Source organism: Lissotriton vulgaris, chromosome 5 (genome assembly GCF_964263255.1).
Source record: "Lissotriton vulgaris chromosome 5, aLisVul1.2, whole genome shotgun sequence".
NCBI lineage: Eukaryota > Metazoa > Chordata > Amphibia > Caudata > Salamandridae > Lissotriton > Lissotriton vulgaris.
The window spans coordinates 111,338,970-111,365,960 of record NC_141693.1 but is presented as its reverse complement, the minus strand read 5'-3'; the positions used below and the strand labels follow the sequence as shown (position 1 = coordinate 111,365,960).

General features: G+C 48.6%; 1 protein-coding gene across 2 annotated transcripts in view; it reads left to right on the top strand.

Moving 5' to 3' along the window:
• Positions 1 to 5,972: 5,972 nt before the first annotated feature.
• The window catches only part of LHX3 (LIM homeobox 3), a 92,502-nt gene continuing 71,483 nt past the window's right edge, over positions 5,973 to 26,991 (top strand). The window contains exon 1 of one of the 2 annotated variants that reach the window (XM_086919980.1): positions 5,973 to 6,298. In XM_086919980.1, the coding sequence (XP_086776106.1) occupies positions 6,229 to 6,298 (70 nt within the window). In that variant the 5' untranslated portion in view covers positions 5,973 to 6,228. Of the gene's footprint in view, positions 6,299 to 22,758; positions 22,859 to 26,991 lie in introns of those variants that run through there. The other variant, XM_086919979.1, reaches the window with a different exon arrangement.

Below are 26,991 nucleotides of genomic sequence, written 5' to 3'. Positions count from 1 at the left end.
TGGGACCCAACTTGTTGTCTCATTAGCTGTATTTATTGGCAAACAACATAACTCATGAAATTCACACAGGCACACATATTTACAGGATTGTTACACAAATTCCTTTTTGAATACATTCAGTTAGACATCAGGTCCTCTACAACACTGTCCCTCCCTGGGCAGCAAAACATTTTTGTGAGCTCATGGTTTGCCTTTTCACCTGGTCACCCTAGCAACCACTAACCCGGGCCCACCAAAGGGTTATATTCAGAGCAAAAAGTGCACACTCTTCTGGGTTTGCTTGTGCTCCCATCTAGAAGCAGCCGCGGCCCGTGGAGGGAGTTCCAGTGGGGCAGAAAGGCGGGGCGGGGCATGGTTGGGGTTGCTAAAAACCGGCATATGGATAATTGGAGGTAAGTAAACAATTTAATTAATAAAACGAATTTTGTAGCGTGCGCTGCATCGCATTTTGCGATGCAGGGCATGCTACGAAATTCGTTTTATGTATTAAATTGTTTACTTACCTCCAATTATCCATATGCCGGTTTTTAGCACCCCCACCCTGCGCCTCCCCCTCCCCCACCCCGCCTCTCTGCCCCACCGCAACTCCCTCCACGGGCCGTGGCTGTCTTGCATCAGATTGTTCTCTCCCTAGAGTAGGAAAGTGGACAACAAAACAAAGGACTGGAATGCAGCCCCAAGTTATTACTACTGACTGAAATTATTTTACACAGTCCATCACCACTACCTTTTCTAAGTGAGAAACCCTAAGTGCAAAAGTGTGACATTAGTGTGTTGTCTGCTCAATCTGCCATTGGACTAAAGTTGCACCTCAGTAACGAGGCCCAAAAGGCGGACAGTGCTCTGGGGTTGTTTGTGTTGCTGCCTGGAGTGGACCTGGCCTGGCAGTTTGGTCTGAACTCTTTCCCCTCCCCTCCCTGGGGAAGCTGGGATTTGGTCAACTTGCAGCAGTGGTATTTTCTGCATAATGATGGATTTACTGCAGTTGCTATGGAAGTTTACAGCTTTCATTAAGGAAATGGTTTACGGCTCAAGTAGATAAAAAGTTACCAAAGAAAGTAAAGCATGTGGTGCTGCATGTGGCAAACACTGTAAAGGATAACTGGAACCCGTTTAATTCCTGGTGGTGGTATTTAGGTTTCAAACTGGTATTAGGAGGAAAAATAATGCATACAGTTTTGTGGTGAGTTAAAATGGCAAGAGAGTGTGCAGCGGTATTGACTTGTTATGATGTATACTGGTGACTGTGGAAGTTGTACTCTTACGAAAAACAATAAACAATATATTTAAAAAAAATGCCAAGAGAGTGAAATATGACTGCCTCACAGTGTTCCACTTTATGTGGCATAATTTGCTTTCTCTGGCCACAGAATATAGTCCACACTGCCACATAATTTAGTTCTCAAGTGCCACTTAATTCCAGTATTGCATTGCAACATTTATATAGTGCTTACTACTAGAATGTGGGGTGCTGAAGTGCTTGCCTACGTAGGTGGCCTTCTGACACTGTGTAGGGTGTGTGGTTGGAAGGATATTGTCTTCGTTTTCATTCTATATAAGAAGTGTTTCTGTCGTGCTTGATGACCACTGAGGTGCAATTATCGTGTTATGGGTCGCAGCGTGTCACAGTGTGATGGATGATGAAGTGTGAGAGACAGGTGCGCAGTTTGATGGTTGCTCTGTTCACTTAATAGGAGTCATGCAATCTTTCCAATAGTGTGCTCTGCTGTGAATACAGCTCTATTTCCTAAGATTAGACATCATAGAAGATGACACGTTATCTATCAAGAGATGGGTACTATATCTGAGGACGAAGGCAGCCCTCCCATTTTCTCTATTCTTGTAGTCGGGGATCTGTGATGGATCATCCAGGCACGGCCCGTGCCGGGCGTTATACTGGGGCGGTGACGTCAGGCAGGGGAGGGTCAGGGTGGGGGGGGTTGTAAAATGCGGGATATGGACCATTAGAGGTAAGTACCAGTAAAAATAAATTAAACTAATTTTGTTGCCCACGCTGCATCACATTTGGCGATGCAGCGTGGGCAACGAAATTCGTTTTGTTTTCCGGTACTTACCTCTAATGGTCCATATCCCGCATTTTACAACCCCCCACCATGACCCTCCCCTGCCTGACGTCACCGCCCCAGCATATCGCTCGGCACGGACCGTGCCTGGAATCACCCAGTTAGTCACTGTCCATGTAGGATTCATGCTGGTAGCCCAACAGAAGAAGACCCAAATTAAAGGCCTGATTTGCAAGCTTTTCTGTGAATAGTTGTGCCAAACTTCTCACCTAGGCATTAGTAACTCCTAAATGTCCAGAATCACACACACACTTACTCACACAAATCAGACATAAGCATAACGCATTTTGGCACCCCTGCAACTGCAGTCATGACGCTCCTTTATAGGTTCTGGAGTAGCGTGCTACTCGCCAGAAACGCTCTTCAACACCCAATAGGGGTAACAGGTGGTATATGAATGCAAACCTTTCTTCCTCTTGTATCCCTCCACTATCCTTCTCACTCCAAATAACTGACTAATATCCACAAGTCAAATTACTTTTATATTTCACCATACTAATTCACCAATAATCCTTTATAGGTTTTTGGAGTAGCAGGCTACTCGCTAAAAAAAAGCGCTTCAACACCTCATCAGGGGTAACAAGCGCTATATAAATACAAGCCATTTTTCCTTTTCTATCTATCCTTCTGCTATCCTTCCGAATCCAAATAACTAACTAACCTATCCACCACTTAAATTACTTTCATATTTCACTATACTAATTCAACACTAATCCTTTATGGGTCCCGGAGTAGCGTGCTACTTGCCGAAAAAGCGCTTTGATGCCTCATCAGGGGTAGTAAGCGCTATATAAATGCAATTACAATACGATACAATACAAGATCAGCCTGTTGGACAATGACTGACATTGTTTTCTACACAAGCCTGCATGCACTCCCTCTCTGGAGTACACACTAAGAATGTGTTTGTGTGTAAAGTGGCTGCTGGTTACCTTTAAACTGTTGTTGATTTGTCTGTCTAGGATAACAAGAGTCACCCATTCAGACATGGTTATCAACCAATCAATTCAACACCATGTTGTAGCCTTCCCTATCATCATAGCTACCACAGCCCACTAATGTCATCATGTATTATTATTTTTTTTTGTTGCTGTTTTTTTTATATAGCGCGAACTTGACCCGAAACCGAATCGGGTATCAGAGCGCTTTACATAGCACCAGTTACGTTACATGAGGACACACATTCATTTTTGTTAGGCACGGGGAGATTAAGTGATATGCCCATAATCACAGGAGGTTTAGCGTCATTACCGAGACTCGAACCCAGTTATTGCTGTTATATAAAATTTGTCTCGACATTGCTGCAGCAGCTCACCCAGGCACACCATATTCCATGAACACAGTCTACCGGACAAAAAACAAGTTGTGTGGCATTGTCCGAAACTTGTTTATACTAGGCTTGGGCGGAATTTCAATTACGATTGAGTCATTGGAGTAATTTAGGTAATTCTATGCTATACTTTGATGCAGAATTACTGATACGTATTCGATTCCTCCATCTCCTGTAATGAGGAGTAATTTGGGGGGGAAAAATCCTACCGTAAGAGCACATGTAGTGAGCAGCTGCTCTTGCTCGCTATTCGTTTTCTGCTGATATTGGGGTTGTTCTTAGCACAAAATGCATCCTGCGTCCGTTTTGAATGTGAGAGGGCATTTTCCAGTACGAAAATATTGCTAAATGCTGGTAGTAAATTGGGAAAACCCTATCCAGAGAACACATTTAGCGAGTGCGAGCAGCTGCTCACACTTGGTATTTGTGCTTGGTTGCATTAAGGACTATTTCTTAGCACAAAATGCATGAGCGTATCCATTTTGGACGTAAGGGTGCATTTTGCGCTACAAAAATAGCACTGAATGCTGTGGTAAGTCGTGGAATATTTCTACCCCCAATGCTCATTTATCAAGCGCGACCGGCTGCTCGCTATTCATGTTCTGTTACATTTAATGCTATTTCTTAGCACAAAATGCATCCTGGTGTCCGTTTTGGATGCGAGGGGTCATTTTTGTACTAACAAACAACAATATACGCAGAATTACTCATCTCGCCTAATTCAAGCTCAATCTCACGTAATTTTGAGCTAATTCCAAGTGATTCTGCTGTACGGAGCTACTCGATTCACGCCCATCCCTAGTTTCCACCCCTGTTCCCTACCTCTTCCAGCCTGAGGCCCGAACCCCTCACTTTTACCTCCATGTGTCTCTAGTTCCCTCTCAGGGTCTTCCTGATCCTGCTATTGTCCCAGTCAGAGCTGGGGGTCTCAGCTCGTGCACTTGCTGTTTGTAAAGAGGTCTGATGTCTCTTTGCTCCCCCCACTTTACTTTCAGTGCTCCCTAGTCCTTCACCTAGTCAAATATGGGGGTCTCAGCTTGTCACCCTTGCATTGGCTGTCTTTGGAGAGTTCAGATGTCTCTGTGCCCCCCCTTTACTTTCAGTGCCCCCTGGTCCTTCACTGAGGCGGAGCTGGGGGTCTCAGCTCGTCGCATGTGCACTGGATGGTTTTGGGCAGTTCAGATGTCTCTGTAGTGCTCCCCCACACACATACTGTTTACTTTCAGGGCCCCCTGGTTATTCAGCAAGTCAGAGCTGGGGGTCTCAGTTTGCCGCCTGTGCTCTGGCTGGCTTTGGGGAGTGCAGGCGGCTCTATAGATGCCCCCCTCCCCCGGTCCTGTACCTACTGTGAACTGGATGGAGTTCTCAACTAGTCGGTTGTTATTTGTGCTCTAGTTGGTTGTGGGGAGGACCGGTGTCTCCGCAGCTCCCGCCCCCCTCCCCCACATTCCTCTACCCTAGTCGGTCCTTGAGCTCTGGCTGCATAGATCTTTCTGTGGGGCCCCTCCCCCTTCACTTGCAGTGTCCCCAGGCCCCTTGCCCTCAGTCACGGCTGTGCCTGAGGTCTGAGCCTCTCAAGGAGCCGTGGCCATTTCTGGGTGGGACTCATCTCAATGACCCCCTCTGTTTACTTTCAGTGCCCCCGGTCCTGCGCCCTCCCTCTGCTGGGCTGGAGATGTGTATTTGCAACAAATGATGGACGGGATGCTGAATGATTCAAACATTCTTCCCCAGTCAAGAGATCTAGGTTAAATCCATAATTCTTTTGCTCACTATGCCACCCCAGTTCAGACATGGGCATATGCAAATCAGCCTTGACCCTGTGCCTCATGGGAACAGCCCAGACCGAATTTCCAAGCCAGGTCCTCCCTGGACCCGAAATAAGCATCCTGGGACCGGTTTTGGATATCACATCATATCAGCCAGGTTGGCATGAATCCAGTGGCATCCCATCCATCATCTTTTTGTGCTGAAATTTTAGCCCCAAGTTGGCAGGGTATGCCCAGACTTGGATTTCATGCTCACTGTGCCGCTGGATTCAAGCAAGCCCGGCTGATGATGGGGAATACCCATATACCGCTCCCAGGAGTCTTGTTTCTGGTCCAGGGAGGACCTGGCTTGGCAGTTCCGTCTGGACTGTTCCCATGATGCACAAGGTCAAGACTGATTTGCATATGGCTGGGTCTAAACTGGGGTGGCATGGTTAGCAAAAAAAACGATGGATTTAACCCAGATCTTTTGACTGGGGGAGAATGTTTGCATTGTCAGCATTCCGTCCATCATTTGTTTGTGTGGCACTTTTCACCCTAAGTGGAGATGTACGCATCTTACCCTGGTCGCCTCTGGGCGGGGCATGTCTCTCTTAGGACCCCCTTCTGTCCACTTTCAGTACCCTGGGTCTTCTCACCTCACTCTGCTGGGCTGGAGGTGTAAGCATCTCGTCTGTATCCTGGCAGGCTCTGGGCGGGGCACATCTCTCGCTTAGGACCCCCCTCTCCTCTGTTTACTTTCAGTGCCCCCGGGGCTGCGCTCTCACTCGGTGCCGGGCTGGAGATACAAGCATTTCACCCGTGGCCTGGCTCGCCCTGGGCGGGTAGATCTCTCAGGCAGCCCCTCCCTCTTCGCTCTCAGTGACCCGGTCCTGCGCCCTCGCTCAGTGCTGGAGATTGAAGCATCTCGTCAGTATCCCGGCGCGCGCTGGGCGGGGCACAGCTCTCCTCTGCTGCTCTCTCATCTCCTGGCACGGAGCTCCGTCGGCTTCGGCTCTAAACCTCGCCTCACTCCGCCAGCAGAGCACCAGGGACGCGGACAGAGATGCTGCTGGAGCCCGGGAGAACCGGTACGCAGGGGTCGGCCGAGATCTGCAGGTACAGCGGCGCCGCAGGTAAGATCGAGTGTGCGCGCCGTGTGCTCTGCGGCACCTGCGCGCTTATATGGGAGCGTGCCCCGTGCTTACGCGCGTGCAGCCTGCTCTGTGCACCCACGCAGGGGCCATGAGTGTGCCAGCGGATGGCAGGGCGGGCACCATACAAATAATTGTAAATAATGTAGAAAAAGAAATGAATGACAAATATCCGATCATTTCAAATGTATGCGTACAGAAACGATGCAGCGCCTGTATGTTTGTCTGTGGCAATGCAATGTGATGCTCTGTACGCCAACAAGGGCTTTGCTCTCCAGACGGAGTCCTGTCTGGCGCAATATAAAAAAAATACCGAAAACAGAAAAAATAAGGAAGAGTGGAAAGAGTGAAGGAAACATGCACAGGTGACAACGCGTGTGTGTGGACATGAGGAGTTATTGACGATTTAAAAAAAAACATAAATAAAAAACGCCGATCTAAAAGTGTTTAAAAAGTAGCTGCAGTTACTTTCTGGCAGCGGAGGGCTTCGTAACTTGATGGTAACTCGCTGTAAATGTGTTCATCAAAACATGAATGTTTCTATGTGGATGAGGAAAGTGGCCGACAGACAGAGATATATATATATATATGACAGACAGATAATCACAGACAAACACAGACAAATAGATAGATAGAAAATAGATAGATAGATAGATAGATAGATAGATAGATAGACAGATAGATAGATAGATAGATAGATAGATAGATAGATAGATAGATAGGTAGATAGGTAGATAGATAGATAGATAGATTTATCTTAGCCCAAATAAGCCCTGTAATGAACAAGTCTGCAGCCCCCTGGGCGTGTTACAAATGTTCATAATGTATAGCAATAAATAATGGATGCTCAGGGGCAGACTGCAGTCGGCCAATCAATGCCTCTTGCTTAACTCTTTGAATAGTTGCGTTTAACCTGCATTTAGTCCACGTGTGATCCTCTGCAAATCTACGCTGCGCGCCCAAAGCATGTCACAGAGAGGGCGCTATGACAGGCCATGCGCTCCACTTCTAAGTTGATCAAATAATGGGAGGACAAGAATTAGTTATAAATGCTTGTGCAACGCTCCCCTGCTGCTGCTCGGCACGGAGCACCTGTGCACTTCCGCGTGCTTGTGCGTGTTTGAGCGAAAGTGTCACCTGTGATCCGGCGGGTGTCTTGGTTTGCTCAGTGCAACGTTCCCCAAAACGATTAATTCATGAAGGTGGAATACGTAAAGAACCTAAGGTGAATGAACGGATGAACGGCAAATTACAAAGGAGATGGTAAATGAAATACCCATCATTCTTTTTTTGTTAAAGGAATGATCGCGAGCATACAAAAATATGTAAATGATGAGAAATCGAAAATGGACTCAATGCAGACAACAAGCTCGGCTCCCTAACCCCGGAAGAGCGCCGGGGCCTTCAACTGCTCCCTCCTTGCCTGCATGACCCGTGAGCCGCCTCCATCGGCCGAGGACTCGACGTATGCCTCCGTCACCCGAGCGGACCCGTCCGGCGCCTCATCCTGCATTCAGAGGCAAGAGTTTAAATGCAAACAGACAGTGCAGGTGCGTGCGTTCCCTCACTGGCGAATTTAAAGCGAGGAGCAGCATCGTCGGAAATTGTTGCTTTTATGTAAAGTTGTATTCATTATTTTCAGCACTTCTGTGTCCAGAAGATATTTTGAAAATTGTGCATCAGAAAGGAAATGTTTTTTAAAAGTAGCAGTGATTTTGTTTACTAAGGTTATTATCAGATGACAATATTCGGAGCGCTGCCTTTCTGTGCCAGGTTGAGAGACCTTTAGCATCCATAGCGGTTTGTTGTGCGTGGTTTACTTTACCGCCTGTGGCGTGAGCCTGCGGTGCTTTTATTGTCGATGCAGTGAAGATTCCGCGGTAGACGGTGCGGCCTGCACTCCGGCCAATGTCTGTAACACGTTACCGGTCCCCACGGGTGTGGCGTGGCGTTGGGTGGTACCCACGGAGGATGGGCGTGATGCTGTGGTAGGGGCGTGGTGCGGGTGAAGGTAGTGGTGGGGTAGCTGGCGTGGTGGTCTGTGTGGGCTGCTTGTGGTGGTAAATCGGTGTATAAGTGGAGGTTGACGTAGTGAGGTGCGTGAGGTACTGCAGGTGGTGGTGGTGACATGATAGGGTGGAACGGAGGTCGGCGTGGTGGGTTCTAAGTGAGTGTGGTGGCACTGAAGGCCTGTGTGGGCGTGCTGGTGTGGAGCCGTGGAGGTCAGCGTGACAGGGCGGAAGTGGCGTTACAGGTGCAATTGAGGGTGGTGGCAAGATAAGTTAGTGGGTGTAGCCTGTGGAGGTGGGCATGATGAGCTAGAAGTTTGGCGTGGTGGCGGCTGTGTGTAACAGTGGGTGGGAGTAGGACGTGCTGGAAGTGGCTGTGGTGGTACCTGGAGGCGCTGGTGGGTGGGTGACGGGGTAGAGTTAATGTGAAGTTGTATTGACGTAGAGGTGATGGCGGGTGGGCCCGAGGGTGTGATGACATACTTGTGGTGGTGATTGGCAGTATTGGGTCACCGGAAGGTGGTGGAGGTGGGCGTGGCGTATGGATGTGGTGATGTCGATGTGGTTGGGGTGGTTCTGATGATGTGGAGGTAGAAGTGTTTGCGGTAGAGGGTGCATGTGGTAATGGGGCGGTACTGGGGCGGGGGAAGTGGAGGACAGCGAAAGTGCGTGGAGTGAAGGTGGTGGTCGGTGAACGCGGTGCGTGTGTTGTGTTAATAGCAGTGGTGCTGGTGCTAGTGGGGGGGGGGGGTTGTTGGTGGTGGAAGATGCTGGGGTGAATGGTGGACCTCTTGTAGGCAAAGGAGGGGTGGACAGCGCTGTGGCAGCCGTGGGACAGGGGTTGTTGGAGGCAAAGGTGAGTCGGTGGATAGTTTGGGGGGAGGAGAGTGCTGGAGACTAAACTTTCAGGCCAGGGGCCTGTCTTTTCCTGAACTCTTAACACGGAGCCGTCTCCAGGATTTGAAGACATGGAATTAATTCAACACGTTTCATGCAGCCCTCGACTCCTAACTCGTGGCCCTTCAACACACACAGGAAATGCTAATGTTTTAAAGCGAAAGCAAGAAGAACCCCTGTGGCGAACACTAGCCGGAAAACACAACACACCTGACGGAGCTGATCCAAAGAGCCAGTCTAGTGTGTTTAGAGCAGCGTTACTGAGGGTGTTGTGCTCATCCCCCCCCCCCACCCCCCTCTCGTGTGCCATGCTGCTCCGGTCGTTATGCATGCCTAATGAGGTGCATTGTTTGGAGATGCCCCGACAGATGCGCAGCGCGTGTCTGACCCTGCCGGGACAGCCCCCCATCGCTCAGGGCTGTCAGCTGGTGAGCACGCTCCTCCATCTTCTTCCACGCTGCCCCCCCCCCCCCCACCTCCAGTGAGATCACCTCTGCGAGGGCGGAGCTCACCGGGTGTCACCCGCCGCAGCACTCTGCACAGCCTGGCAGGTGCACTGCCACCTGGCCTGCACCCGGAAGAAGACTCCGGGCTCTCTCGCCAGACAGTGCCCCCCCCCCCCCAGACTGTGTCCCCCAGACTGTGCCCCCGTTCCAGGGACTGCTTCATGGGAGCTTAGGGACGCATCCTTCCCCCCCACCCCCAAAAAGACGCCCCCTGTACAGCCTGGCATGTGCACCTGGCCTGCACCCGGAAGTAGACTCCGGGCTCTCTCGACAGACAGTGCCCCCCCCCCCCCCAGACTGTGTCCCCCAGACTGTGCCCCCGTTCCAGGGACTGCTTCATGGGAGCTTAGGGACGCATCCTTCCCCCCCACCCCCAAAAAGACGCCCCCTGTACAGCCTGGCATGTGCACCTGGCCTGCACCCGGAAGTAGACTCCGGGCTCTCTCGACAGACAGTGCCCCCCAGACAGTGCCCCCCAGACTGTGCCCCCGTTCCAGGGACTGCTTCATGGGAGCTTAGGGACGCATCCGTGCCCCCCACCTCCCCCAGACGCCCCCTGTACAGCCTGGCAAGTGCACCTGGCCTGCACCCGGAAGTAGACTCCGGGCTCTCTCGACAGACAGTGCCCCCCAGACTCCCAGACTGTGCCCCCGTTCCAGGGACTGCTTCATGGGAATTTAGGGACGCATCCGTGCCCCCCCCCTCCCCCCAGACGCCCCCTGTACAGCCTGGCAAGTGCACCTGGCCTGCACCCGGAAGTAGACTCCCAGGCTCCCTTGGAATCTACACACGTAAGGCAGTGCCTCCTAGACTGCGCCCCCCTCAAGGCTGCTTCATGCGAGGTTAAAGATGCGTCTCTGTCCCCACCCAGGTCTGGCCGGTGCCCCTGCACAGCCTGGCAGGTGCGTGCACCTGGCCTGCACCCGGTAGTTAACTCCGGGGCTCTCTCGTCTTGCCACACACTCCAGGCAGTGCCCCCCAGGCTGCATAACTTCGCAGGTGTCTGATGTATGACGTCAGTACCCCGTATATGAAAGGACCATCTCACATTGTTTTGCCACAAACTCCCTTACATCTCTTTGTGTAGTAAACACACCGCCTGGAGTCCCCTGCTCCTCCTTGTGACCCTGCGCAGCCCGCCAGGCGTCTGAAATACAAGGCCTGCACTGTGCCTGTGTCTGAAGCTGCAAGGCCCGTCACAGGCTCCCCACTTCCCCGTGCAATATCCCCCCCCCCCTTTATTCTCTATGTAGAGATCAGTCTTCACAGTCAGTCGGTTCCTCGCGTGCACCCGTGCACAGACGGTCAGGTGTTCCAAATATGTGGTCTACACACCTGATAGTTTCAGACTTACAGACATGTGACCACCTGCCTCTCCACCGGGGTCTGCTCCTTGTCAGTGGGGGCTCAAAGACAGACTCTGCTTTCACTTGCATGGCGGGCTGCGGGTCTGTTGTACCCGGAGTGCACTCTGAGGCAGAGGCCCCCCGCCCCCCTCCCTCGGCCTCGTGCCCCCTCCGTTATGGAGAGCTCCATAGGGCTCGAGGCTCAGAGACACACCCCTGCTCCCTCATGCTGCGGGCATAGGCTGCAGGTCTGTGGCCAGGAATCCCTGGACTTCAGAGACCCCCCCCACCTGAACCCCATATCGACCATAAGTGTGCCTCAGCTATGCCCCCCCCCCCCCCATGGTGCAGTAAGTGCGCGCACACACGTACACGTGTATTGTACGTCTGTCTGTATACAACACGCGTGAGTGTGAGCACTTACTGCAAGACACAACATAACATACATGCCCAAGATCACACGCTTGGAGGGCGCGCAGTGTATACACACAGCACACACGCAGTCACTCCCACGCTACACATACGCTCACTTATAAGTGCATTCAAATACACAGACAACACATGTTACAACACACACTCCCGCACACACTCACAAACAAGCACGTCCTCTATTTCTCACGCGCGCCCATGCACATCCAGTCTTACAGGAAACCACACACCCCACATATACGCCCCCCCCCCCCCCACACACACACACACACACCCCACAAGTTCAATGTGTCTCAGATATGAATCCATCATTGATTTCTGTTTGGATAGAGTCGAGCGATACCACATTTAAAAAAAATGTGTTTTTAGCATTTATTGTGTTCGTGTGTATCCTAGCAGTCGCACTACGCACTATAAAGGCAGTGTTGGTGTGTGTGAGATATATATTTATATATTTAGAAAGTTCGGATACCCCGTGGCGCGTTGAGACCGCAGGCCCGGACTGCACAGTGCGCGCGGGTCAGTCTGGGTTACCGGAAGGTCACCTCGGCCTGGTGCCCCCTGAGGTCACAGAGGGTCACGGAGTCAGTGTTCCTGTGCACACCCAGAAACCGTTGGGTGGTATTTAAATGAAGGCGCTAGGTTGCACAAAATGCGCGGGTGGCGCCTCTTAGCGCTCTTTTAACTGTATACACCACCTTACACCGATTTTCATCAAATATTCAAAGGATTGCGCCGGCCGGGTCACTAAAAATGTTGCCAACTTTGGTGTGCTTCGGGTGAAAACGACTGACCCTCGAGTCCACAAACTGTGTCACACTTATATGTAATATGTGCTTTATTCCACCTATTAATGGGCCATTTTAAGCCCGCTAACTCACGCGGATAGTGTAATCGGTACACATGATGGCTTTCCAGGGACGCACAGGAAGCACGTGCGCTGATATACGCACGTGTACGCTCCTAGGGCCCATGGGTCATTCACTACACTGGCACCAGTTCACCATGCGTGCACAGAGCGGCGCGTGCGGGGCATTGTAAAATAGCTGGCAGCATTCCTTACGTGATGTGAAACTCTTTATAAACAGACTTTGAAGTAAAACGTGTCAGTATTCAACACCTCTGCCCCTTTTGCTCGAGCGACCAGTGTACCCCACCTTCCACTCACCCCCAGAGAATCCTCAAAGACCGACTGTGGCCTTCTCCTCATCCTTGTGAGAGCGCCTTGAAGCGCGGGCTTAGCACCCTTGGCGTGTGTAAATTGGAGCTCATTTCAGAAACACGTGCAGCGACTAGTACGCCCCCCCCCCCCCCCCCCCCCCGGGGCTGAAGTGCTGCTCCCACAGCGATGGGCCTCAATATCTCTTTTTAAAAGAAAAAAGCGCGATTATCGAATTCCTAGAGCAGGTGTTGGCCAAGGTGCGCCCAATGGCGCATTTAAAGGGCCACCGTGCTCTTCCGGGGGTGACCCTCTCAGCATTTCAGCATTCTGCTGTAGGTTTCGTCACACCTCTGGCAGCGGGGCGTGGTTTGTTTCGCATATCTCCATTCTAACTTTTCTAAAACGTATTCACAAATGGTAAAGCTGCGCTGCTTTTATACTTGTTGGTCATTTGGGCTGTTTCTTCATTTGGCCAGCGCGTCACAGGATGGGCGAAGGGATGGATGAATGCATGGATGGATAAGTGGGTGGTTGGGGACAGTGGTGGGTGAGTGGAATGACAGGGTGGATTAGTATTTGGGTGCATGGGTGTAAACGGGTGGTGGGGCAATGTGCTTGAAGTGTACTTGTGAGTGAAAGGATGGAGAATGGATGAATGCATGGATGATAGGTGGGTGGTTGGGGACAGTGGTGGGTGAGGGGAATGACAGGGTGTATACGGGTGGTGGGGCAATGTGTTTGAAGTGTACTTGTGAGTGAAAGGTTGGAGAATGGATGAATGGGTGGATGATAGGTGGGTGGTTGGGGACAGTGGTGGGTGAGTGGAATGACAGGGTGTAAACGGGTGGTGGGGCAATGTGTTTGAAGTGTACGTGTGAGTGAAAGGATGGAGAATGGATGAATGGGTGGATGTGAATGGGTGGATGTGAAAGGGTGGAAAGGGGTGATAACTTCCCTGAATGGGTGGATCAGGGAAGGGTGAATGTGTGAACGATGTAAGCTTGTATGTGGGTATGAATGGATGGGTGGGTGCGCGTACACCAGTGGGTGAGTTGGATGAATGAATAGATGGGAGGATGCTTGCAAATGAGTGGCTGGGGTAAGCTCGCAGTGGTTCTCAACCTTTTGACTTCTGTGGATCCTCATTTCATCATTAGGTGAGCCTGGGGACCCCCACTGAATCATTATTGGAATCCGGGCCCCCCAATCAGTCATTAGTCGAAGGCGGGGACTTGGCCGAAGCATTTTAGATGATTTGAAACACGAAAGCACAGACTGAAATATAGAAACAAACGTTTATCAAACAAACACACAAATGAAATATTCGGAAAGAAAAATTAAAACAAAAATAAAAATACACAATTTTATGGGCAGGTTTGTGCCTCTCTAACTTCAATTGAAGGCTCTAGTCGTGCGCACTGTATTCTGTTTGATGCACTTGCTCTCTTCCCACCAATCATTCTGAGGATACTGCTTCAACCTCCAATTTCAAATTCTGAGACATTCACAGAATCCTTTAAAATGTTTTTTTTTTTACATTTTGACTCTTTATGTGTACACTTTATTAATTTGCTATTTAATTCTCTAAACAGTCGGGGACCCCCGAGTAGGCTTTGGGCCCTCTAGGGGTCCCCGGACCACAGGTCAAGAGCCACTGGGCTAAGGGTGGATGCGGAGGACTGAGAGGGTTTGGTGCATGAAGGTGAGAGCGCACCTGTAAACGGGTGAGCAGTGGTCGGTAAGAGGATGGATGGACTGACGGACGGATGGATGGGTGGGTGGAAGGATGGGTGGGTGGATGGATTTGTGTAAGTGGATCGGGTGATGCATGGGTGGAACTGGGTGTACAATGGACGAGTGTATAAATAGATGATGTATGAATGTATTAATAAATGGATCATGGAAAGACTAATGAATGGGTGGAAGCATCAATGGGAGGGTGGGATGAGTTGGTGGGGTGCATGGGTGGGCTGGGAAAAGCTCTGGATGGATGGGTAGATGAATGGACTATGCTGCCTGTATAGCGCTCTCTATACCCCCCTCTCCCCACCCCCACCGCACCTGTGATGTTACACAATCTTTAGTCCTCACCTTTGAGAGGCACTAAAAGTCCTTGCACCTAGAAACGATATATTCCAGGGTTGGCGCTGCATGCATCTACAGTCTGCTGTCTCATTCATCTGCCTCGCGTGCGTCATGCAGCGCCTCAACGCCACTTGCTGGAAACACTGAAAATCAAACACATCAGTATAGAAAAGGTGATACGATTTTCATTGACAAAAAAGAAACTGCGAACGTTTCCTGGAGCAAAGTGGGGATAAACGAAGATGCGGTGGCTGCCCCCAGGAGCCCCTCGAGGTCAAGTCCAACTGATCCCTCAGTCGCGACAGAGAAGCAAGGCTGCGCGAGACCCCCCTCTACAACACAACTCTGCCCCCTAGTTAAATACTGACCCACGAGGGCGTGGGGCTGACAAATAAACCAGGGTGCAGCCCGGCGGCACCAGTGCCAGGCGTCCAAAGCATGTCGCGACATAAACACCTTGAAGCATGTCAAAGTATGCTATGGACTCTTAGGTAAAGCACTTCAAGAAATGACCAGGCCATTATGGACGGTGTTAAGGTGGCTTGTGGTAGAGTATGCAATGTCGCGATAAGCCTTCCTATATCGTGGATTGTCATGGATGGTTTGTTAACACAGGGCGTAGCATACTGCAGAATGTTCTGATATTGTACAACAGGAAATGACATGGTGTGCTAGGGAGATCTATATACAGTATGTGTGACGTCGCATAGTATAGTACGCAGGGTTATGGTATGGGCGTTGTGAATGGAATGCTGCACCATGACGCGATATGACGCAAATGACAGGGCACGTTGTGTGTTAACGCTGAAGGGCGCGCGTGGTATATCTGTGGCGCAAGCCTCGCCAAAGGAGGCGGAATAATAAAAATAAGGTGGTATATTGTGGAGTATTATGGTATGGTGCTTATGGTATAGCTTGGCACTGGGATGTTATAACACAGCTTGGCCCATTATCTAATTCTGTGTATCTGATGCTATGCTGTGCACTGCTGTTGTCTGGTATGGTGTGTTATATTCCGGTTCGTCTCAGCACGTTGTGTTAACAGCGCGTGTGTTTTAGCGCTACATTACGTATTACATAATATGTTGCCGTTTGGCATGTTGCTTTATGGTATGGGCACATGTAAAGAGGGCTGTGATGCCATGGTATGTTTTATGCGGATATTTGATGCTTTATTTGTACAGCAGGTATTGACTCCTGAGGCGCTTCGAGGCGCTGAACCCAACCAGCCTGTGTTTTTGTGCATACGCTGCGGAAGGCATTTCTGGCAGGTGTAATGTACATTACGCAGCCGGCCCAGCCCGGGTCTGCCCCTCTGTAACATGTCCTGGACCCTGCCATGGCTTTGGGCGCCCCTTCCTCCCGCCCAGGCTCAAGGCGCTATGTTGTGTGTCCCCCCCAATACTGTAACTAGTGTTGTGTTTGTTTGTATTTGTTATTACCTCTCTTCTGTTGTTATTATTATTATTGTGGTTGTTGCTATAATAATTATTGTATGAATATTTTGTTATTAATATCGAGGTTATTTTAGATTAATATTCAGTGTTTTGTTTTCATTTTTATTTATATTATTTTACGCATGTTCTTATTCTTTGTTTGATATTTAATATTATAATCATAATTGTTAGCGCCGCCGTTCCTAGTAAGGATGAGTGATCCCGCGCCGGTCTATCGCGCGCCTTCTTACCCCGCGCTGTAAATAACTCTCGATTGCTGATTTACTCTCCGTGGGAGGAGTGTGTGTCCTGACTCCTTCGAGGTGTCCCCACAAGACTCAACCCACCGGGCTATCTTCTCTGGGTCCGTTCGATCTCGGGGTTTTCAGTTCCGGAGCGATGTCCTGCTGCAGCTAGATTTCAGACTAAAACAATTTGCTTCAAAAATGAGTTTTTATTCAAACCCCTCCCCCTTCCCCCCCAGGACGAACAGACCTACTTTATATATGATCGATAATTTACTTTAACAACCGGGGAAATCAGAAGTCTACACACACCTTGACAATCTAGCACTTTTACAGAAAATTGTTTACAATGGCTCACAAGATAATGTATTTACATACACTGAGCAAGTTTTCCAGAAAAGATCGGAGTCCTTTAAATTCTCTTGGTTTCTATCGCATTTGCGTAGCGCACAAAAATGACGAACAATCATGGTTCTATGGCCGGCCTCTTTGAGAGAAGGCAGTAAGGGGATGTTGCGTAATTTACACAGGATCACACATTCGGTCACAGTGACGATGCCAGGATTTAAACCCCAAAGTTCTCTCTTTCGCTGCCCGCCACAGCCGGCTCTACCGGCGGCCCCTCCCCTTTGCTTTACTTGGTATATTCCCGCTGCCCAGAGGGGCCAAACTTCGTATCCGAACTCTAAACTGTATGGCAATTCTGTTGGGTTTTCTTTTTTAGCACGATTTATGCCCTAACATTAATGTGTACAATTGAGGTGGCGCTCTGGTTGAGTAACTATACAGCCTGCACTTTTGTTTTTTTTGTGGGGAGGGGGCGGGTGTGGCGTGGATTGTGATCGGCGCTAAAGGGCGTGGAGATTTAGAAAGAGCTAAGGTGCATTTTGCAGAGTTGATTGGGTCTAATCAAATGCATTATGCGCTGTCCTAGAGTTGCACTGCGCTTCCGTAATGTACACATTTGACTTTAGTATTGTGGACCTGGTAATGCAAACTATTTTGACGTGTGCTCCAACTGAGGTTTTGTCCAGAAACTTCCTCTGCAGTTACACAAATCTATCAATCCTTCCGTCCGTCTGTCTGTCTGTCTGTCTGTCTGTCTATCTATCCCGTTACACTAGCTATCCACCTGTCTGTCCATCTGTCTGCCTGTCTGTCTATCATCTGAGCTGTCATCATCTGTATTACAAAGACGGTAAGACACAGCGCTGACTACCTTGTGAAATTGCTTTGAAAAACAAACAGTGAAATATGTCTATTTTTCACCTGCTCGTGTGATATTTTAAGCCATTATTTTTCAATATGTCCAGGGTGTTGTTTTGCTGTGAGGGGATTTGTCGTGTTTTAAAGATGGCCCATCTCTCTCTATCTCACTCACGCACCCTGTCACTCCTGCTTTCTCTCCCCTTCCCACTGACACTCCTCCCTCACCTCGTTCCATGTACTGCTCCTTTTCACGCTTTCTGTTTATTATTCTAATTATCTACTTTCTCTTGCATGTGCTTTATTTGACAGGAGTTTATCCTCTCTCAAGTTCTCCCGGCTTTGTACATCAAACATGCACCCACCCACCCACCCATCCTTTCTTTGGCCTCTCGCTTCTTTCTCACTCTTTCTCTCTTTCCCTCCTTATTCTCTCTGTCCTCTTTTCTGCCTGCCTGTCTGTCAGAGGCGTTTCTCTTTGTTTATCTCTCTTACCTATCTTTCTTCTCTCTGCCAATGTCCTCACTTTATCTGTCCCCTGATCAATCCCACTCACTCTCTCTCTGTCTCTCTCTCTTTGTCCCCTCCTCCCTCCATAAAATAAATAGATAGATAGATAGATCATAGACATAGATAGATAGATAGATAGATAGATAGATAGATAGATAAATAGATAGATAGATAGATAGATAGATAGATAGATAGATAGATAGATAGATAGATAGATAGATAGATAGATAGATAGATATACAATCATATAGATAGATAGATAGATAGATAGATAGATAGATAGATAGATAGATAGATAGATAGATAGATAGATAGATAGATAGATAGATAGATAGATAGATAGATAGATAGATAGATAGATAGATAGTATTTTCCTATGGCAGCCTGCACTGGGACTGGCTGGGCGCAGTTTGGGTGCGCTCCGGGGTGCCTTCTCTTGCCACCAGAGTTAGGATTACTTTTAGAAGGCGCTCCCCAAACGCCCACCACCCACTCACCCTCCTCTCTTGCCAGAGGGCGCCTCAGCCTGGGGCAGGTCCTTGCTAGGCGCTAGAAGCCATGACAGGACCACGCGCTACTCCCCTCTCTGAGGACTTCTCACGCACGTGACCCGGGCCCACGTCGGACCCCAGCACTGCACGTCTTATCTAACCAGCAAGGTAGCTCATTTGGCTAGGCGCCTGTTGCTCCGATTTCTGTTGAGAAGGAGAGTCAAACGTCTAGGTTTATCTGGGTGACAGGTGCGACTCCGCGTTTCAAACAGTAGAGGCTAGCATCTGTGTGCCTAGAAGAAAGTGTGTTCCTGGTGAGCGCTATCCAGCGATTAAAATTACCAAGGGAATTATATATATATATATATATATATATATATATATATATATATATATATATATATATATATATAATGGAGCTAAGTGTTGAACATAATAAGAAAACACTACACACCACAGACCACGGCTAAAGAGGAGTTCAGATATGGCTGTCCATGTGACAAAGCACGGAGCTGCCGGCTGCCCTGCCCCCTCCCTCACTAAAACCACCATTTATGGCCTCCGTCGCCCCCAGGTGTGTCTTCCTGATACCATTACTGCCGCGGGGCTCCTACAAACGGCGCGAGCAAAGCTGCGTAAAATTGTTATTAAAAACGAAACTTGGAAATAACAGTGAGGCGTCGCGCGTCTTTCACCAAAATGTGTTTCATATACTCTGAAAATGCAGGCAAATGGGGCATTGATTTTGAATTCATCAGCGGGTACATCAGCAGCACTAGGCTTGATTTCCCCAGGCACCCCTCGGCTCCGCAGATCAGTGCCAATAAACTGCAGCTGGGCGTCGCGGCGCTTAACCCGTTGTTGAGCGTTCGATCGCTCCAAGGTAAACAGTTGTCTTTAAGAGGCTCCTGGCGGGGTCGCCACCCCCTGGAGGCCGCTGGCCACACTGCTCGGTGTGAGCCGGCTCCTGGGGGGTCTCAAGGCCGGGCAGGACCATCCCGAGGGGCCCTTCGACAGTTTCAAACTCGGCCTTAATGATTGCGACGAATCCGGACTCGCCGTAGAGCGCTTGGCATATTCCTTGATCATGCCTGCATGTATGTCATGGAGGCATGCAAGCCCTAGGTCCCTAGCACCTAGCACGTGTAGCACGAATTTTCTCTGGGGGAAACAAAAAAAAATATATATATACATGTATGTATGTGCAAAATGTATGTATATTTATGTATATGTGTCACTTCCTCGCGCGTCCCAGGATGTCCGTGTAAGTTCCTGCCAGTTATCGCAGCCCTAAAAATAACACGAAATAAAATACGGAAACCCCCAAGGCGCGAGTCCCTTGTTGTGTTACAGCTTGGAGAGAGTTTGTCTATTTAAACCCGCTGCTTCTAGAGCAAACCGTCGTTTAATATAAACTCGTTGAATTAACTAAGGTAATGATCAGTTTAATGCTCGGGTCAGGTTACAATCCTCGGGAGCGCTATCCGCATGCTACATGCACTGTGCCGCTTCTAATGTCGTTCATACATGTATTCACCCTGTGTGTACCGCTGTGTAAATACACATATACATGTGCGTTTATAAATGCATATATCCAGATACAAGTATACAGATAGGTACATATAAGTAAGCGCGGGGATGCGCGCGCGCATGTATTTAATTCCTTACTTTTTTGGGTGAAACAAATATATGTTCAATCTCACACGTACATGTATGTATGTATTTATCTATAGTTCTTTGTACATATGTAATGAATTGTTTATTTTTTGGGGATTAATATCTATCTATCTATCTATCTATCTATCTATCTATCTATCTATCTATCTATCTATCTATCTATCTATTGTCTGTCTATCGATCTGTAATAGATATGTGTGTCTGATCTGTCTATGAATGCATTAAACACGACTGCTATCAGGTAGAGTCGGCAGAGCCCCGTCCGCCTCATTTCCTGTGAGTTCCGGAGTGAAGCGGCGCGCATAGCACAGTTCACTCACATCAACACACTCACTGCCTGCCCTCCTGTTGACAATAAACACAAACATGGTGCCCTCGAGAGACCCTCCGTGGAGGGGTGCCCTCGAGAGGCCCTCCGTGGGAGGGGGGGGGGGGGGGGGGGTTGGGGTGCGGACTGGCACATGGCAGAAGCCTCCGAGCACAGATACTCGACCTCTAGAGGGACAGTGAATATGATGCTAATAATAGTTGTGGTTTTTATTATTATATTATTATAATAGTTATATTTTTATTATTATATTATTATAATAGTTATATTATTACAATTGTCGCCGCTCATTTTTGTTTTTGGTATTATTATTATTATAAACTAATTGCACATTGAAAATTAAATTTAAATGTACATTTTATTGTTTATAAAATACAGATGAATTAGAACTTTTGGTAATATTGTTAGATCGATATCTGTAGAGTGTTTTCCTTATTTTTATTATGATCATCATTATTATTACTGCAGTTGTTGATTGTTGTCCTCGGTTGTGGTGTTGTTGTTGTTGTTGTCGTGGGCTGTGGTGTTGTTGTTATTGTTGTGGTCGTTCGTGGTGTTGTTGTAATTGCATTACACCAGCACACTCAGACCCTCACAAAGCGACCTACACCTTTCCATCCGTGAGCATACCGGAGTAGCCTTCTCAGAGCGCTTCGGGGCGTCGCCAAGCTTGTAAAGCGCTATACCGATGCAAACACAGCTGCACTACACGGATCCAGTTATCGCTACCGCTCCTATCTGCAGCATAGAACTGCCTCTCGGCGCTGTGTTTCACGCTAGCGCCTGCACTTCTCGTCGCTTACACTTGATGGTGAGCCCTCGTCACTTCCTGCTTCGGCACCGGACACACGCGCCCAGAGGAGCCTTAACATGTGTGACAAGAGTGAGGAGGGCCCCTTTCATCTTGTACTCAGGGGGGACCCTCATATTCCGGACAGCCAAACGAATTATGTAATGCCTACGCACCTCCCTCATGCCCCCCCCCCCGCCCCCCGCCTCCCACTACCCCACACTCAGCCGACTCTAGCGCCTCTATCTGCTGTCTGTGAGCTCTGAAATCCACACGGTGCAGTCCAACCTCTCCTGCCTGCTCTTACCATTCATGCCTGCTCACAGACAGTTCGCAGCGCCCCTGCCTGCTCCCTGTAAACTCCCTGCACTCAGGGTCACCCCCTTCTAGACCTGCCTGCTTCCAGCATCACTGCAGCACTCTAGCCTGCTCCCTGTGAGCAGCCTGCATAAGAACAGACTCCGCCATGCTGCCTGCTTCAAGCTTCCCTGCATGACCCCTGCCTGCTCCCTGTGAACAGCCTGAACTAGAACAGTCTCCTCCATACCTGCCTGCTTCCAGCATCCACGCATCTCTCCTGCCTGCTCTCTGTGAACAGCCAGCACTAGAAAAGCCTCCTCCATACCTGCCTGCTTCCAGCCTCCCCGCACCATCCCTGCCTGCTCCCTGTGAACACCATGTACTCAGGATCACTTCCTTCCAGACCTGCCTGTTTCTAGCATCCTTGCCTGCTCCCTTTGGACACCCTGCACTCAGGATCACTATCTTTCAGATGTGCCTGTTCCCAGCATCCCCATACCATCCCTGCCTGCTCCCTGTGGACACCCTGCAGTCAGAATCACTCCCCTCTAGTCCAGACCTGCCTGCTTCCAGCATCCCCGCAGCACCCTTGCCTGCTCCCCGTGGACACCCTGCACCCAGGATCACTCCCATCTAGCCCAGACCTGCCTTTTTCAAGCATGCCTGCACCCCTGCCTGCTCCATGTGAACAGCCTAGTTTCAGGGTTACTTTCGCGCTGTTGCGCCTGCTGCCTGCACCCCTCACCTGTACCTGACCCCGGTCACTGCCCCTGAGCCAGCTCTCAGTACAGTGTGAAGCCCTCACTCCCACAGTCACTCCCACCCGCCGTGCCTGCTCCACGCCTCCGCCTACCACCTCCCCCTCTGCTTGTGCCGGCGCGCAGCCTCCCTCCCTGCACCCTCTTCGGGGGCCGGGAACCTTGCCTGTGCCGCCAGCCTCCCTCGGAGCCAGGCCTGGGGAGGACCGGACCGGAGGACCGAGGCCTGAACCCCGCCTGGGAGAGGCAGGCAGAGCGGGGGAGCGATGCGCCATGGACGCCCTCAAGGAGCCGAGCGCCCCCAAGGGCTCGCCCAGCACGGACCTGCTCTTCGCCCTGCTGGCCCAGAGCGCAGCCCTGCGCAAAGGTACCGGGAGCACCCCCTCAATGAAAGGTGTCCGGGGACTTCGGGGCGGTGTGCGTGGGAGGGAGCGGGGGTTATTTCAATATATAGCACACCTGCACGTTCCATCAGATTGTGGCAATGTGTGTAGATATGGTCGTCTTTCCGACAACCACACATTTACAGAAAGAATCATTTTGGATTGGAAAAAAACAGCATTTTGAGTGCAGATTCATGTGTCGCCTTTGTATCTGGCGAGCACGGAAACTAGAATTATCTGGCAGCTGTGTACTGTGTGTTTATAAAACGTAACCAAACCCTCGTAACACAACCGCTTTATACTTGTTATATTTAATTCACATCTGTTACAGACGCCTGTAAAACCATGGCCTTTTGTCTATTTTTTTTATTTATATGGTTGCTGAATCTATAACGTTCTTAATTAAATTATCCGAGATAAAAACATAATAAAAAAATAAGTTTAAAGTCTAGGTAACACAATTACTAAATTCATGCATAAATAAAGGCCAATTTATAAATTAATAATTGCAAATAACTGAGTGGGGAAGACGGTTAAGGAAGCAACGTGAAGTGCTCCGAAGTGGCCTGGAAATGTGTGGCGCTTTTTAAAACATCTAAAAATGAATATTTCCACAATATGTGTAACAACCTTATTAAATGCATACATAAATACGGACCGGCTCGCTCTTTGGCTCAGTATTTTATAGTTTTTATTGTCATCTGGGTATTGACGGGGCATTAGAATAGTATTAATTGTAAGATGTGCCCGCGGTGACGTGTAGTGGACATAGACAGAAGCCACATTTACTCGGCCTTGAACGAGGAGTCGTTTCAAAGATTTGTACAGGGGCCCTGTCCACCCCTGCTGTTTACAAGGACCCTCTAGTCACTGGCATGGCGTTGCCTGTTGCTCCCTTATTAAGTAATTTAAATTGCACACACAGTGCGCTTGTGTCTGTTTATTTCATTCACAAGACGAGCAAGAACTTCATTTAAAGTATATAGCATATTTCACCCTGGTCAATCTGTAGTGAGACATAGTGACGTGTTTTAAGAATAGAACCTACTTTGTATATTGAGCTGGACTTAAAGTAGGTATTGCTGTTCCCGGAGGTTGCAATTTGCACCTTTCCCTGACTCTGTTCAGTGTGTGAGCAGCCGCCGAGGCTGTTCCCTTATTCCACCCTCGTGCGTTATACCTCAGTAACGCAGGGCTTAGTTCAACAAGGGCGAGGCAGGGGTAAGGCAGCAGAAACAGAGAGGGGGCCCTTAGGAGCCACCCCCCAGCATCAAGACCAGGAGGTTGCAGCCCCTCTCATTAGTGCACGGTTACCTCGATTCATCTGTTTCGTCATGCTGCGCTCTCATACACAGACACGTGAACGGAGATAGATGGATGGGTGGATGAATGAATGAATGAATGGATGGATTGCCAGTGATAATACATGTAACCAAACAAGACTTTATTTTGAGCAGGTGTATTGATAAAGGAACATTCATATATTTATCAATAGAGTCTAAAAATAAAATTCCATGTTATTACAATAGTGTAACTGACCTAAGAAAACTGTCTCACAGATTGCAATATACAATGACTTTACAACAGAAAACAGCTCTGGTAATGGTCACCGGACTTTTTCGTGTGATTTAATTTTAACGCATGGATTTAACCCAAAGTATCCTGGCTTCCTGTTAATACCTTTTGGATACCTACTGTGGATGGAAGAGCAGCTGTGTGTGTGCTTTTCAAAACAAAAATACTGCACTCCAGGTTGTTAGTTAAAATTCACCTATTACTTTAAATTAGCAACATCAAATGGCATGTTTCAACCAAGGTATTATTCACATATGTGCGCCTGGATGCAAAATTTCCACATTGTTGTTAACATTTGTATGTGTGTGTGGATAATGTGTTACCATAGGTGAAGACTGAAGTTGGGCACGATGTCCAAATCACATTCTCAGTATCTACATATATGGTTTACCCTTTAGCATTTTTGCATGCTTGTTTTTAATTTGAAAAAAAGCATTTAAGTAAAAGTAGAATGTATGGGTTTACATACTGTGTGATGTCACATTGAACAGGTCCCGTGACTACCGAGAGAGTTGTTTCCATGTGCAAAGTCATTGTAATATGTAATACACAGTATTTTTCTCAGCTCAAACGTATGAAGGTAATGCAGCCCAATAACACGTCAGAGCAGGAGTAATAATTGATGCACATTCATACTTTTCTAAACTACTCTGCAAAGGCCGAATTCTGTGTCATTTCCACAATCCAACTCCAACATGAGAAAACAGGCTCCAGGCCTCTCGGAATACACGCTACAATGATTTGGCTAAGAAACGCCACTCTTCTGACAGCCAGGCGGCCATTGAATGCAACCTAGTCTTGTATTTCACCCTGTGTCCCCTCGTTCTTTTAAACAGATTGGTTTATGACTGCCACAGACGCCACAAACCATATATGCATATGTGCCAAGGGTCATATGCTATTTAATGCCCTTGCTGGGGGAGGGAATCATGATGACCCACTCAAGGCTCTGTTGGTTATATTCTTGGCCCCTGCCAAACCCAACAATGGTAATAAATAGCATATTCCACTCACACACACAGCTGCATGCATACATCAGACGAGGCAAACTGAATATCACGAACATAGCAGCGGGGAGGCACATTTGGGACTACAGTGGAAGAGTTAGATTTCATGAAAATCCCTTTGTTTATTCCCTTATGAGGCACAGCCCCTCCCCGCATTGGACAACGGTAGGAAACAGCGTTTCCACAGACACACACACACACACCCTCACACATAATATATATATATATGTATGTATCAGTAGCGGTCGGCAGTAGGTGTTTCTATAGGGCGGTGACGTGGGCAGGAGGAGGGGCAGGGTGGGGGGAAATAATGTATGGATTACGGAGTTTTACAGGTAAGTAAACATTTAAATACATAAAACGAATTTCGTTGCGCACACTGCATCACCAAATGTGATGCAGTGCGCGCAACGAAATTCGTTTTATGTATTTAAATGTTTACTTACCTGTAAAACTCCGTAATCCATACATTATTTCCCCCCACCCTGCCCCTCCTCCTGCCCACGTCACCGCCCTATAGAAACACCTACTGCCGACCGCTACTGGTATGTATATATATGTATATGTGCAGTAGCAGTCGGCAGTAGGTGTTTCTATAGGGCGGTGACGTGGGCAGGAGGAGGGGCAGGGTGGGGGGAAATAATGTCTGGATTACGGAGTTTTACAGGTAAGTAAACATTTAAATACATAAAACGAATTTCGTTGCGCGCACTGCATCACATTTGGTGATGCAGTGCGCGCAACGAAATTCGTTTTATGTATTTAAATGTTTACTTACCTGTAAAACTCCGTAATCCATACATTATTTCCCCCCACCCTGCCCCTCCTCCTGCCCACGTCACCGCCCTATAGAAACACCTACTGCCGACCGCTACTGTATATGTGTGTGGATGAAGATGCCAGCTGGCAGTAGCGGTCGGCAGTAGGTGTTTCTATAGGGCGGTGACGTGGGCAGGAGGAGGGGCAGGGTGGGGGGAAATAATGTATGGATTACGGAGTTTTACAGGTAAGTAAACATTTAAATACATAAAACGAATTTCGTTGCGCGCACTGCATCACATTTGGTGATGCAGTGTGCGCAACGAAATTCGTTTTATGTATTTAAATGTTTACTTACCTGTAAAACTCCGTAATCCATACATTATTTCCCCCCACCCTGCCCCTCCTCCTGCCCACGTCACCGCCCTATAGAAACACCTACTGCCGACCGCTACTGATATATATATATATATATATATATATATATATATATATATATATATATATATATATATATATATGTGTGTGTGTGTGTGTGTATACCTTTCCCTGTCATGGTAGTTGAGTAGTACTTGAGGTAAAATGGACGCCACTGTACATTATGAGGATATTAGAAGTCGCAGATGAGCCACATTACCGTATAAGGAGCAAGGTGTAAGACCTGAGTTCCTCTATAAGGTCACGGAACTCTGATGTCACTCGAAATACCCTTTTAATGTATGGCAGAAGGCATATCGTTCCTTACAAGACACAGTCACAATATTACCCTTCCCACA